At 38.9% G+C, this 15317-nt stretch overlaps 1 protein-coding gene across 5 annotated transcripts in view; it reads left to right on the top strand.

Annotated features, from left to right (window-relative positions):
• NCOA2 (nuclear receptor coactivator 2) overlaps positions 1 to 13291 on the top strand; it is a 189176-nt gene extending 175885 nt beyond the window's left edge. For all 5 annotated transcript variants that reach the window (XM_083877665.1, XM_083877663.1, XM_083877664.1 and 2 more), the window contains 3 exons: positions 514 to 712; positions 6127 to 6216; positions 9127 to 13291. In XM_083877665.1, coding sequence (XP_083733791.1) covers positions 514 to 712; positions 6127 to 6216; positions 9127 to 9138 — 301 coding nt within the window. In that variant the 3' untranslated portion in view covers positions 9139 to 13291. The remainder of the gene's footprint in view (positions 1 to 513; positions 713 to 6126; positions 6217 to 9126) is intronic.
• Positions 13292 to 15317: the final 2026 nt, after the last annotated feature.

The following is a 15317-nucleotide window of genomic DNA, read 5'->3' as shown; positions in this document are numbered from 1 at the left end:
TGATGCTAAGACCTAGTAAATAAATTTCTGCACACTTGCATGTCTATATTTGTGAGCCTGCTTGCCATAATTGTATGTGCAAATCTGGTATTCATATATGCAAATAGCCTATTTTGCAAAAAAGAAAGTTTATTACCTCGTCTACAATTTCATCTCAACAGTCCTGTGCTGTGCTTACACTGGAGGTTAAAGGTGCTTTCCTCTCCCTCCAAACTTTACTTTAAAATACATACAAAGCTCCTTTAAACAGCTAATTGGCTGTTCTTGCACATGCATAACAGATTTGTACTCTGCCATAGTTTCACACGCAAAGGCATGCATTTTTGTACACAGACATGGGACCTTAAATTTTGAAAATCAACTCCTTAGACATTAATGCAGCTGAAAACTAGTTTTTCCTTTGAAGGTGGAATAAATGATAGTATATACAAATTCTATCTTAAGATATATTTTTTAAAGTTTCTTAGTGGCTTCAGCATTCTGACACATTGCTTTTTCCATTCCTTGCTGTAGCATGTTTTCACAACAGTCCCCACCACATTTTGGGCAGCAAGCAAGCACCAGCATGTACAACAATAACATGAACATCAGTGTATCCATGGCAACCAACACAAGTGGTATGAACAACATGAACCAGATGACAGGGCAGATCAGCATGACCTCAGCGACCTCTGTGCCTACATCAGGGTTGTCCTCCATGGGTCCTGAGCAGGTGAGAATCTAAGGATGTGAGATGACAGGTAGAGGATTTGCTTTTACTTCCAGTAGCTTTTCAGGTCCACTGCATTATGTTTCTCTCACTAGTTATCTTGAGAAATGACAATGTTAAAAGAGCTTTGGTTTTAGCTCTGCACTCAAATAGGCAAGGTGACCAATGAGGTAGAGAGCACTGTAGCTAACTCCTGGACTTCCGTGGGAAGCATATGCTGCTGGTAGCTCCTGCTCTCAGTAGGTAAGTGTCTGTATGTAGCACAGTTGTAGTTGCTGATTTTCCCAGCAGTGAGGCTAGAACTGGATGGCAGGCAGCTGCTTCCTAGAGAGAAGAGTGAAAGTGGCCAGCATGGACTGGGTTTGGAAGATGCTTCAGCTGCCACAGTGTTTGTAGTCTTAGACAATAAATGTTCGATCAGCTTTCAGAACTATCCATGTGAGAACTTTACAAGCACTAAATGCACATTTTTTGTAATGTGGTGCATATCAAATAGGTTGCTGAACCAATAGGTAAGTAACCTGTTCTTTTCTGCTGAAAAGATGTTTACACACTCATTCTTATTTGATACAGCTACTTAGGATATCTGAAATAAGAAAAAAATAACATTTTTGTTTGTCAACCTACAACTAAACTCTCTCAGTACATTAATGAGTGTCTCACAAACAAATCCTCTTAATTAACAGGCTCATATATTTGTTTCAAAGCTGACCTTCAGCTTGTTCAAAGCACAACTTGTTCAAAAACACAGTCTTGAAATTATGGACTTTTCTTAGAAATAGTAGCAGGAAAGTACTTTTTGTGTCTTCAGGTAACATCTCCTGCTATGGACATCTCTTGCTATAATTTTTTTTCTGATAACATAATGTTCCAGTTTAAAGCCAATTATGTTGATGGCTTGCTAATGTATGACTTTTTTTCCAGCCTAAATTTGATAACAGAGTATCTACTTTTCCAATGTCGTCCTTTACCTTAAATAGCTCTTTCCTTTTCTTGTATTTTAGAAAGATTCTATCAACGTGCTTTTTTTTTAATTAGTTTGAGATTGTTGGATTGTTTAGTTTTGGGTTTTGTGGGATTTTTCTTCTAAGCCAAACAAGCCACAGTTTTTCTATCTCTTAGGCTTTAAATTCCCTTTCCTTTCCTGCAGCTGTTCTGGTTTGAATCAGTATTTCCTAAGCACCAGAGCCATGTGCCTGACACTAGTTCTTCCCCATTTCTCTTGGAATACTCTGACAGATATAGCTGCAGATCACATTTGTCTTTTACAGCTGCTACATATTGGTGACCCAAGGTAATTTTGATACTCCTGAATCTGTCACCTTCTCTGATATTCCCAGTTGCTAAGCCCAACTATAGCAGACTTTGTTTATCATTAGTTCCCAAGTTAATAGAGTTGCAACATTTAGTGTAGTAAAACAATAGTAAAATCAAAATCTAAAAGAGAGGGGATTTAAAGGTGATGACCTGGTCTGATTTCTCAGCATATCCATGCTACACAATTTTTCCTAGGAACCTGAACTGACAAACTGCATTGTAGAAAAGATATCTGGTTTTATTTCAAAGATTTCCATGCAGGCTACTCTTTCCCCTGGCACAGCTGTCACACTGCTTTTCCTTCCTGTTAGACTACAAGATCTTGTTTCAAGATAGCATTCATCTAACTTCCAGCAAGCTGAATAGGCCGAGGTTCTTTATCCATCTCAACATTCGGATTTCAGCCCATCATTCCCTTCTTTGGATCTGCTTTAAACTGTTGTTGTAACCTCCTCCTAGAAATATGAACAGGGTAACCAGAGAGTGATTTAACCATGACTGCACCAAAGCTATGTAGAGTCAAGTTCTGCTTGCAATTTCTCTTCTAATCTATGAGTTGCCTTGGTTCTTTCGGTGACAGTGTCACACTGAAACCCTTATGATGGTCCCCTCAAATTGTCCTCAATACATTCTACATAGATGTAACCTGCATTCTTTGTTCCCAAAAGTATTGCCTCCCTCCTGTCTCCATCAAATTGCATTTCTTAGATCGTGTCTGTTAAGATGAAGTGCTGTGGCTCATTCAGTAACAGTAACCTGTTTTCCTCCTGCTTTACCACCCCAGCCTTGCGTTATCTGCAAGCAAATGTTTTATGCTTGGTCTAGGTTAGAGGTGGCCAGCTGACAGCTGAGGGGCCATTTCTGGGCCACGAGACAGTACTTTTTAGACCTCAGGAATGTGCTGTACTGCTTTGCATTTTCTTTCTTGAGAAACATGAATAACTAAAAATGTATATTTGAATACTAAAATTGACACCTTTTTTTCCTGTTTTCAGGGCATAGTGTTTTACTATTTGACATATTTAGTTAGCAATTGGGCTAGACTCTGCTCAACTTTTTCTTGTAACTGGTGGTTTTCAAAATGACTATTTTCTATAATTCTGCTGACTGTTGCCATTTCATTCATTCTTTGGGGTTTTCTTATACTGTCACCTGCACTTCTGTTTACTTACTCAGTGTCATTTTTTGTTCCATAATACGTAATTTTAACTTCACATGCTTGTCCTTTTCTAACTGCAGTGAGAGTAACAGTGATTCGAGTGTGTTCTAGCTTTTGAAAAAACCTCAACCTTATTACTATTGGATGGTTTTAGAAGTAAGATCTTATTACTAAATAATAAACAGCTGTCCATGGACTTACCTGGTGAGAAGCAGGTATATTACCCCTTTTACCAAGTAGATTTTGTTGGCTCTCTCTCCTCTCTCATTGTGGCACTATGCTGTATCATACAGATATATCTAGAGCTCAGAAATATTAAGTTTGGTGTTTATTTGATCATACTTGTGTTATCAACTTCTCTTGTTTACCACCTGGGCTCCCAACATCACCAAGCAAAAAGATTGTGGCCAAAATGGGCTTGGTAATTATTATATGCTTAGAGGCTCTTTGCTATATTTGAGGAGTGAGATCTTGTCTCATTGTCATCTCTCTTATAATTACATTAAATCTCTTCAGGCTGCTCTTACTAATGTTTCTTCTAAGAGGCTGCTACCAGGAATGCTGAAATGCTAGCTGCTGGGTCTGCAGGTTCCTCCTGTCCAAAACAGCTTCCCCAGGCATCAAGAAAGTAAACCTTCCTGGTGTTGCACCATTCAGAGATCTTACTGTGCCCTTGTCCTCATCTTCTTGTTTGCACAGCGGACTATTGCAGTGGTTTTGCCTGTTACTTATTTTGTATTATGTATCTGTGCTATTTACTGAGCTATCAAAGAAGCAGTTTAAAACCTATGCAAGAAAAGAGGCTATTCACTATATGAAATATACCCATGTTTAGAAGTCCACTCAGAGTAGATGTGTATTAATCTGCACAGGGCAGTACTCCCCAGGCCAAAATGATCATGGCATTTAAAAAGAGTTATCTTGAAATGGTATTTTAATTTTGCTCAGCATACCAGATTAAAGGAGCTCTGTAGTGGTAGGAAACTTTACTTGTTAGACACCTTGTATAAACTTTGGTTTATGGGAGATTATTAATTTTGCTTAATTGCAAAGGAATTCTAAAACATATTGTTCTTTTCTAGTCAGACTTCATATATGATAACACCACTTTACCTTTCTTCAGAAAATTATCGAAACCTTTCAATTTCTTCATCTTTATCCATACTTTTCTAATTGAAATTTTTGTAGTAAGAAAAGTTAATGTGGGGTGTTTTGTTTTCAGGTCTTCTGAAGCAAATATATTCATGTAACAAAATAGTAGGGGGGAGGTTTATTGGCTTTTTGAGTTCGGGTTGGAGGTTTTTATATCTGATACCATGTCATTCAGGATCCTTGCATCATCACTGGCAAAGAGATTCTTTAACAGAAACTTCATTGATACCTTTGTTCCTTTAGTAGTGGCTTGGATCCACCTTCCTTTTCCGTACCTGTCCTAAGGGCCATGAGGCAAAACATGCTGTCATCTTTTGGTTCCAAAACTGCTGTTGATTCAGGACACAAATTTTTTATTTCTACTTTCATTTTTACCTTCCTTTGTCTACTGAACAATCAGAAAAGGTATTTGTGTTTGCACATTCTAATGAATGTTGATTAGTAGCAGAAAGCACTTTTTAAACATGAATTCATCAAATGCATGCAGATAGAGCTGCAAAGCTGTCTATTATCTTTCTTTCTGAATAAAATAGCGTCGTTCTCTTCCGTTCTGATTTAAATTTGTACATTCAGGTTTAAAAATCTCTCCACTTCAAGACGCAAGAAAGCATCACTAGGAAGCTTGCAGCACTTATTCAATTTCTTTAGAGTTAAAATTCCTATGGCAAAAATATTTTAAGTTTTTAATCTTTTCCATTGAATTGTGGTTTTGTCTCCAGCAGGATTTGAAACCAGCTTTTAGGTGGTTGCATATGAATTCATTTTTCAAAATCAGTGAATAAATAGTCAGGAGGACAAAATCAGAAAAATAACAGTCAGGTGGACCTGAAACGAGAAGACTTTGTGTAACAAATTTAAGATAGTCTTCCTCAACAAGAGAAGGCTGGGACAGGATATATGTCTCAGCCAGTATATGTGTCTGGAGGAAGGGTGTCAAGAGAATGGAATCTACTCTGGAGGAAGTAACAGAGAATTGACTCCAAAAAGTCTTCCTAGAAAGAGGTTTCTTTCTTTCCCTGTAAAACTTCTAAGGAAAGCTGTTTCTTCTAATATTTCAGAACCTCACTGAAAGGCTCTGTTTTGTATTTTATGCCAGTTCCTACATGGTGAGATTAATTCTTTGACTGAGAAAGCAATGCTGTAAATTTGGCAAACTACTTTTTCCACATAACTAAGCATGACAGACCTTTTGGTTGTGCAGAAATGCACAGCTTCCATACTTTCCTGTTACTGTGTTCAGAAAATTATGGAGACCATGCTTTAGGAAAGCATGCTACTGCACATTTTCCCATTTAAGGTTATTTTTCTCCCATTGCATACAAACAGAAAAGTCTTGTTAAAACTGTCAGTAGTTGGTATAATTTGGCCTACATGTAATCTCATCAGACTCTGAAAAAAGTGTGTGGTGGTTTGCAAGCAGCAAAGCCATGTGTTATTGAGGTTAGGAAGGTAGTTACATGTTTCTGCTTTCAGAACTTTGATAGCAGAGATGTCCTCTTCAGATAACCCTGACCTAATTTATGGAAACTGCTTTGTAAAATATGCATAAGGGTCGTAGTATCAGGAATGAAATCTTTGTTGTTGACTGTGAAGCAGAATAATATAAGTCAAACACATGCTGTGAAAGAGGAGTCCCTGGCTATAGAGCCACTTCCCTGACTTCAGCATTGTCTCAGGAGTGGGTGTTGGTACTTGCAAGTAGTGTAATGGTCTGTAATGCTTTTTAATTCCCAGCCCTCCTCCCAATATATTTTTTGATTCATTCTCTTTAATATCTTGTTACCAATAGGTTAATGATCCTGCTATGAGGGGAGGCAATCTCTTTCCAAACCAGCTGCCTGGAATGGATATGATAAAGCAGGACGGAGATGCAGCACGGGTAAGAAACGGGGTACGGGCGCAGCAGAACTATGAATATGCTGTGGCTGGAGCAGATACGGCATCTTTTTGCTTACAGGTGCCCTGGATAATAGTAATTCATGTGAAGGGAGGATTGCTCTATAGACACAGAGAAGGAGGGAGGGAGGGAGGGAGGGATGGACAGACAGACAGACTGAGGGGTGCGGGGGAGGCGCCATCTAGCGGCCGCCTCCTGGGCCAAGGCGTGGTGAAGTTCCCTGCTGTTAAAGAGGAATTTGAGTAACAGGGGAGATTAGAAACATCTGTCAGAAAAGTTAATAACAGGAATGAAAATGAAGAATGTGAAGTACCGAGGCAGAAGTAACCATACATATATTTTATTGTATCCTTGTCTTTTTTGTATTCATATGTATTTAAAACTTCCTGGACTCCAATTCTTCTCACACCTTCATCACTCATATAAACATACAAATGTCTCCAAGAGTGGGGGATCTGTACATAACGAGTCTCTTCTCAGCTATTTCATGGTCACTTCAATTAATAAAAAGATGGAGTGTATTCTGCTCTAGCAGTTGTTATATACCAAGGCATTATTACAGAATCATAAATTGGTTTGGGTTGGAAAGGGCCTTAAAGATATCTAGTTCCAAGCCCCTGCCATTAGACCAGTTTGCTCAAAGCCCCATCCAACACTGAATACTTCAAGAGATGAGTCATCCACAACTTGTCTGGGCGATCTATTCCAGTACCTCACCACATTCACAGTAATGAATTTCTTATTATATCTAATCTCAATCTACTCTCTTTCAGTTTAAAGCCATTGCCCACTGTCCTGTCACTATATGACTTTGTAAAAAGTCCCTCTCCAGCTCTCTTGTGGGCCTTTTTAGGTGCTGGGAGGCTGCTAGAAGGTCTCCTACTTAGTGCATACCCTATCCAGGTAAACATCATGTGCTAAGAGAAGCCTGGCTGTCAGAGAAGAAAATGCCAGGTACTGCTGAGGAAGGAAAGGGAAGAGAATAGGTTGTTGAGACAGAAGCAGACTAAAGGAAGAGGTAGATTTTAAATAGTTATTGAAGAGAGAAAGAAAAGAGAGTGAATGTGACAGAAAGGGTACAAGAGATGGTGGAGAGAAGTCAGGGTGCAGGTAGAAAGAAATGAGTGGCATGACTTTTGGCAGGGAATCTCTGGGGTGCAAAATTTTAATAATGGAGTCAGTGCCATAACAATGAGAGGGACAGTAGCAATCCAAAAGAGAAGGTTTGTTTCACCTGAAGAGAAGCAACTTCTTCAAACCTCTCAAATTATTTTGGAAAGGTACATCAGACTGTACTTTGTGATTTTATATTTATTCTACTAATGTACCTCTGACTGTCAATGAAAATACAGTTTATATGCACTATAAATACCTTTCACTGGACTTTGAATTGTAGCAAAGGTTAAACAGCTGCTTTTTTCATGCTACTGAGCCATAAACTACTCCGACAAAATTTCTTGGCTTTTTTTTTAAGAAAGTTCAAGCTGTGTAATTAATGTGCAACTTTTGCAGTACATAATTTTTTTCAAGTCACTGGTATAGTTTGAGTGTTTATTTAGTATCTCTTTGGAGATGCTGTTTCCTAAATGTCCACCCTGAAAATAAGGACATCTTTGGATTTTCATTTTTGTTTCCACTTGGAAAAACACTAGCAGGGCCCCTCTCAGCATGTCAGAAAGAGTCAAAGTTTAGTTTGTCCTTATTAGTCAGGGCATGAGGGATGTGAATGTGGGGTGTCTGTGCTGTGAGGAAGGAAGGAGGAGCCACGATCAAGACTCAGTGCTGCCCATGGCTGGTCATACCCAAAGAGCTCCAGCTAAACTGGTAAATAGGAGATGTACAAAACATAGGACCTTGCTTTCCTGTATTGTGAGATAATTCTTGACACTGACTTTATTTGTCAGTAAAGCTACATTTCTAGGCCTTGTGTGAATGCAGAGGAAGGTGTGGTAAGGTCCAAAGCATAGTGTAGGCAGCTTCCAGAGGGCAGCCTAGCAGCATGCACGTGGACTGGTGAGAAAGCTGCCTGCCCACCAGCATTGAGCAAATAGGGCCTTCCTCATGTGTGACAGGAGCAAAGAGCTGCTCCATGGCCAGAGCCATGGGACGTGAGTGAAAAGCAACCCCAGGGGAGGAGGAAAATGGGTTTGGCTGGATTGACACTCTGACCTGACTGACCACAGCACCCCATGGGAGCAGGCATTTACAAGGAGAGGAAGACTGAAAGGCACAGATTGCAGCCACTGGAAGGAGTAGTCTTAAAACAACTGTGAAAACCACATCCTGGTGTTCTTATGAATAAAAAAGAAGATAATCAACTCAGCTGAAACCAGTTTGTACTATATTTGTGTAAAGACATTGCAAAGGTATTAGGTATGAGGTAAAAAACATCTCTAGGGATCTGTAGCTGAAGCTGGCTTTACTTCTTTATTCCCTTTTATATTATGAGTCTTGGAAGGGAAAGTGAGCTAGGGCAATTGTTTCCTTTGACAGTGATGCAGCTCTAAGGGAGATTCTTGCACATATTCTGAGAATGAGACTTCTTTTAAACTCTATTGCCATGCCTTCAGCTGGAGTTCACAAGAGGTGGATGATCCTGAGTTTATTATAACATCCAGGATAATTGGAATGAATTAAGAACCTAAGAATGCAGTGAAATTAAACCCCCGCTGATATCAAAGGAATTAAATCACTGGTCAGTTGCATCAATGTACACAAAGAATAGTTTAGCTTTATAAATTCCAATTAAATTTCAGGTGGAAAGCATTACAGTAATGCATGGTTGACAGTGGATGTTGCACTCCAGCATCCCAGACCTCATTGACCTATCCATCTTCACTATCCCAGCAGGAAGAATTCATTTGGTTTTCCCCCATTTCTCTTCTTTTGCAGAAATATTGCTGACCCTGAGGGTGGTTTGGTTTGCTCCTTTCTTCAGCTGACTGGGCTCACGGCCCCAAACCCTTACCAGTTTGAAGAGCTGCGTCTGTTTGTCGTGTCCCGGCGGAGCTGCCGGCCGCGGCGGCTGCCTGCTGCCGACAGGACTCAGCCCTGCCTTCCCCAGGGGAGCCAGGGGGTCCCTGCCCAAGAGCAGCCTCTTCTTTGACAGTCTGAAGCTAGCGTACAGACATTGCTCAGTCTGTTCACTGCATTCACCTTAGTGCAACTTAGATCTCTCCTGCAAAGTAAATGTTGACAGGCAATTTTCATAAACCATGTCAGATTGAATGTATTTAAATGTATGTATTTAAGGAAAAACAACCATGCTCTTGTTCTGTTTCTGTTTAGTTCTAGACCTTGGGGTTTTTTTGCTTTGTTTTCCCTGGCTTACACAGTCTGGTGCAAAGGATTCAGTTCTGTCTGAAAACTGGTGTTTTAGACTAAGGCCTGCATTTTGGGGCGGAGAGGAGGCATGGAGGAGGGCGTAGAAGCAACGTCTGGTACATTTAAAGACCTCCAACAAGCATGTTTCACTGACAGCAAGTCAGAGAAGATCAACCGATGCAGAAAACTATACAGACCAATTTTGAATGGGGTTAAAGTTGTAAAACAGATGAAAATTACCCTGTGAGAGGGCTGTTTATAAGGGGTGATTTGGTTGGGTTTTGTGGTAGTGTTTATGATGCAAGTCATGAATCCAAACATACAAGTTGGTTACATTCTCATTTAATTAAATTCCTAACAATCAGCAAATCTGTTTTTTTTTTGTTTTGTTTTTTAACCTGGCTCTCCTGACCTCTGTCATCTTACTCTTTCTAATAGAATTAAGAAACAGGTTACTCCATTATTTCCTTAGGTATGTTTCCAGCAATCTGCACAGCCAGTTACTGGATGCCGAACAGTAAAGTTCAATGGTAATGCATGTAATGATTATGGTAGTGGCAGAATTGGTGCATAATATCAAAGATACCTGCTTTAAAGCATGATAATTTCTGGTTCCCATCCCCTTAGCTGGGAAAATACAATTCCTGTAATACCTATAGCAGATATCACTACAGACTTCACCACTATCATGTTTCTGATTGTTTTAAAGCAGTGTGAACTACGAGGATGTTTTGTAAGGTACATAAAATCCAGTTTATATGTAAACAAGCAATAATTTAAGTTGAAAACTTAAGTGTTTTACTTGTATAATTTTTGTGAGATATACATGTTGTGAAGTTGATTCCAAATGAGGTACTTCAGTATTAAATTAGATATCTTCTTAGCCGTGTGTGTCTCCTGGAAAAGTGTTTTGTAAAGGATCACAATGCCTTGATTAGACCTAATTTGTAGGCTTGAGACTTCTCATTTTCTAAGCCTTGTGATTCTGCTCATAATACCATTTAATTAACCTATATTATATGCAGCCACTGTAGGAACCAGTTCTTGATTTTTGTATGTTTATATCCTTTCGTAACAAATCTTAGAAAAACTATTACTAAGCAGGCCACTGTTAAGGCATGTCGGTTTTTTCCTTGCCCACTGTGGTTTGAATAATCTTTTACTATACTGACATCAGTTTCTGAGGACTTGGAATATTAAGAAATTGATGAGTTTGAGCTGTTTTCTTTCTGCTGACTCCTAATTGTTTAGGAATGGTACTCCCTAATTTAGTGTTCCCACTGAGACTCTCCAAACCGCGAGCCCGCTCACGTCCCCTCCATCTTTCCCTGTGGAGGGCTGGAGAGGGGAATTGGAGGCACAAAAGGTAAAGATCATGGGTTGAGATAACAACGATTTACTGGAAACAGCAATGAGATATGAAAACAGTAACAACTACAGTACTAGTGACAGAGGGTACAAGAAAGAGACAAACGATTCTCACGGAAACCCAGGACATGCCCGATGCTCCCTCCGCCACTGCGCTGATCCAGAAGAGAGCCCTTCTCTTGGGAAGAGACTCCCTTCCCCACCCCCGGCAATGATATGAGGTGTTACAGAATAACCTCTGGGCCCTAGTCATGCCCTCTCCTGGCTACTGCAAAGGTTAATCTTATCCTGGCCGGAACCAGGACACTAATCCACAAACTTTCTAACCGGAACGCAAATTTTTTCATGTAATGTAAAATGCAATGCATTTTATAATATCTCATCAGCCCTGCCTTTTGGGATTGAAAGGTTTGTCTTGTTGTCATTTAATTTGTTTTGGTATTCAGGTGGGAGTTCAAATAAAATAGCAGGTATTCTATGTTAAGGCTGAGGAAAATATGACAAAGGCTGTTTCTGTGTTTGTCCCTTAAGAAGACAGTGCCACCAGTCTGAAGAAGCAACACGTTTTCAGCTGTCACCATTCTGTTGCCAAACTCAAACAGAATGTTTAGTCAGCTGAGCCATTCTTTGACCTGCTGGTGGGAAACAAAAATAACCATCAGCCCTAACCTCCACAGCCTCATTACTACAACATTGGTGTTGAACTTGCATTATATATCTGAAAAAAATGCTTATATAAGAAATGTATAAATTTGAAGGAGTTGATTTCATGCACCACAAAGTGTAAATGAGTTTTAAAATAATTTTCTTGCTATCCATTCTTTTTTGTTTCTTAACCATAACCTCTGCAGATAGATTATTCTTTTTCACAGTGGAAAAAAAATAGTTTAAATTTGTCCCATTTCACAGCAGACCTGCAAACCCTTATCTGTAGTGATTATGATACTTCATCATCCATTGCCATTTTGAAAAAAAAGGAGATTGTACCTATCACTTTGGCTCCATTTGGGTTCATTCTGACTTTTGTCATCTTCTAAGTAATGAAAGAGAAAAGTGAGTGAAGAAATCTTCTGATCATATTGATCACTATAGAAACAAAAAAGCCAAATCAATTCCCTTCATTATCAGTATTTTTCATCCTGTATACAGTAAATTTGTCAGAGAAAGTACTTGGATTTTGTTTAAGAGAACAATTAATCAGTGTTCTATTTACATAATTAAATGTGAAAGGCGCATAATGTGAAAAATAAGCATATATACATGGTCGTACGACCTGTTTAAGTGTTCATGTAATGTGGTGAGTTTAAAAAGTGAAGTGAGCTGTTTTGCTACAAGGAGTTAATTTGTACTCAATCCTTAAAATATTGTCCCACACCGGTATCCCTTTGGGCCTGTGTTAATTAAAAGCAATGTTTTTGCAGTTTATACAATACATTTTTTAATCTTTGTTTAAAAGCGGAATTCATATGGGCTTAACAGACGAAATGGGTGGCACAGCTCCACTTGCAGAACCCAAAGATACACAATCAGTTTTGAAATGCAACTTAAGCCATTAATTGTTGGTGTGAATTTAAAAGTTTTCTAGTATTTGTATGGTAGTATGCTGCCTAAGAGCAAAAGCATTCTCTGCACAAAAGAAAATTTACTGTAGTGGCTTTGATTTTAATTAGAATTTTCTCCCTGGTGTTTCTTTGTAGACTAAAACAAAATCTTTTAAGTTTCTTACTACAGGTAAAAGCTATGTGCAAGAACCTCAAAATGCTAAAATCTAGCATAATGCCTTAGATCTGTTTTTAAGTCTTGTATATTCCTACATAGCTGTCTGATGTATTATATTTGTATAGTGAATTGTGTACAATTTTGGAATAAGTGCATCATCACTTAATCTTTATGTTGTTCAATAGAGATGATGGACACATTTCTTCAAACATTTACTGTCATTTAATTTTTTTCCCTTTATGTCATTTGTGGGTTTTATTTGTACAGTTCATCATGAAGTTGCATCTGAGATGTGTGTATATGAAAAGATTATACAAGGGTAAAATTAAGCAATATATAAACTATGGTTCTTCAGGAGAAAGCTTACAGTGTTTCAGGTTGTGATTTATTTTCAAAACGGAGTTGACTCTGAACATCACTTTGTTCACCTGCATTGATGTTTGTATTTCTAGTGTTAGCAGTTTATGCAAAGGTAGATATATTCAGAGAAATTTTAAATACATTTATGCAAGTTAATATTGCTTTGCTGATGCTATTTGCTTATTTGATGTTAAATAATGCTATTGTAAATAAAGAATTCTGTTGTTATTGCATCATTTAATAAATTTTAATGCCTTCGGGTTTTACATGGCTTTAGAGATTTCAACACGTTTCTGTTGTGTCTTCATTTGTTCATAGAAGGGCATAAGGTGTAGCACTAAAGCACTGGAGGGTAGATGGATTGCTAGGTTTTAAAAAGGCAGCAGGTTTTGTAATGAATTTATGTTCCAGCCAGTTGTTGCAAGTCCTTTCATCTTTTCAGGGCTATATTGACTGAAAATGTTTATCTCATGGCTTAATATGAGAACAGTTCATTATGAGTACTTTTTTTATCAGTCAGGATGAAATGGGCATCTTTCATGGCAGTGTCAGCAGAGGCAGACATCAAGTGTGAAGTGGAGATGAGAAGAGTTACAGGCTTGTTCTCCTTGCTATGCCAAATGGTGGATTTAAGACAGCTGAAACGGTTTGATTGGTCAATTAAAAAAAAAAAAAAAACAAAACCGAAAGGAGCTACAAGAATGCTTGTAAGCATTCAAGAATGTACAATGTACAAGAATGATCTTACATTGTCTCTGGGAAATGGATAAGGCAGAAAAACTATTTCTATTAAAAAAAATGTTAGAAATCAAGGTTATTTTAAATACCTTCAAACACTGGTAACCTTTTGCCATTCTTACCAAAACAAGGCTTATCCTACAGTTCTCTTACTTTCAGCAAAATGGTGGTGATATGAGGAAACTAAGGCCACATTAAGGAAAGCAAGGAAGGAAGTTTCTTCCCAATGTGGAGTCAGAAGCAAGTAGAGAAAACATCCATGCAGTAAGAGGCAAAATGTTTCCAATGGGAACCTTACCTTTAGACATTCTTATAGTTAATATTGAAAAGAAGATACAACAGTTTTAGCTGAGACTCCTGGCATCAAAATATGATGAGCTAATGATGACCTTTAATGTAACTGGCTTTATGGAAAAGAAATGCTGCCTTTTACTATCTAAATCAGACTTTGTTGACAGAGACCAGTGCATGTGACATATGGACAAGTTCTTCTAACCCGGTGTCATGACCAAAGAAAAAGTGACTCTGCCTTTCGAAGGTCCTTCTCATGGTAAGCTGTACATTTGAGTCTTGCAGGCTGGACTTTTCTCAGGGATAGAACAGGGATGCCTGGCAGTTATGGGTTGTTCCCCAGCTTGTTGCTCGCCACTTACAGCTTGATGTGTTGTTCCAGTATAAAAGGAGGGCAGCCTGTCATATCTGCTTGGGCTCAGGCTATGGCAAGGGCCAGAGTCACAGTAAGAGCTTCTGCTCTTTAGTCAGCTAAAAGAAGGAAGAATGAACACAAATTTTTGAAGTCCTTAGGAGATGTAGGTCAGGAAAGGTCCAAGCTGGAATTACAGTGTGAGTGAATCTGTATGAACCTCATGCCTACAAACAGTGGTCCTTCAGAGCTGGGCATTGAGCTCTTTGCCACTTCAGGACAGGTTCTTGGGACATCTCTCAGCTGAAGAAGAAACCACACCAAGAGTTAAAGACTGGTGGTGTGATGGACCCCATTAACCCTTCTCTGACTTAGGTTCCAGTCTGAGCCTCCTTCGTTACTGCTGTAATGACTCCAGCCCAGCATACTGGACTTAAGCCAGATATTGTGACCAGGAGGGAGCCCTTGTACATTTTGTTTCTTCTCTTCAGTCTCTTATTCTGTAAACTTACCTTGGGGATGAAAAACCACACTTGATTGCATTACAGGGTTTAACTTTAAGGAGCATCTTGGAGTCCAGATGCTATAATTTCCCAGTTTCAGTGGGTTGTATTTTTAAATTGGCATGAGGATGCCAGCAAAGGAAAAACAGAATCCCTAATCAGAAGTTGGAAAGACCTTCAGGAAAAAAAAAAAAAAAAAAAAAAAAAAAAAAAAAAAAAAAAAAGATCAAGTAGAGGATCTTAAAGGACAGTTAGGGAAACATTTGATGGTGGCTGAAACAGAACATTCTGCCTGAAAGGGTGAAATCTGACAATTGTACACTGGAGTACAACCAGAACGTGGAGTGGCCAAGGGACAACTGTGTAAGCACTCATGTTTGGTGCATCCAGCTGCACAAGCCAGCAAGTAAAGGACCTGAAAAGCTCTG

Source organism: Zosterops lateralis, assembly GCF_965231275.1.
Source record: "Zosterops lateralis genome assembly, chromosome: 1".
NCBI lineage: Eukaryota > Metazoa > Chordata > Aves > Passeriformes > Zosteropidae > Zosterops > Zosterops lateralis.
This window is presented reverse-complemented; position numbering and strand designations above follow the sequence as displayed.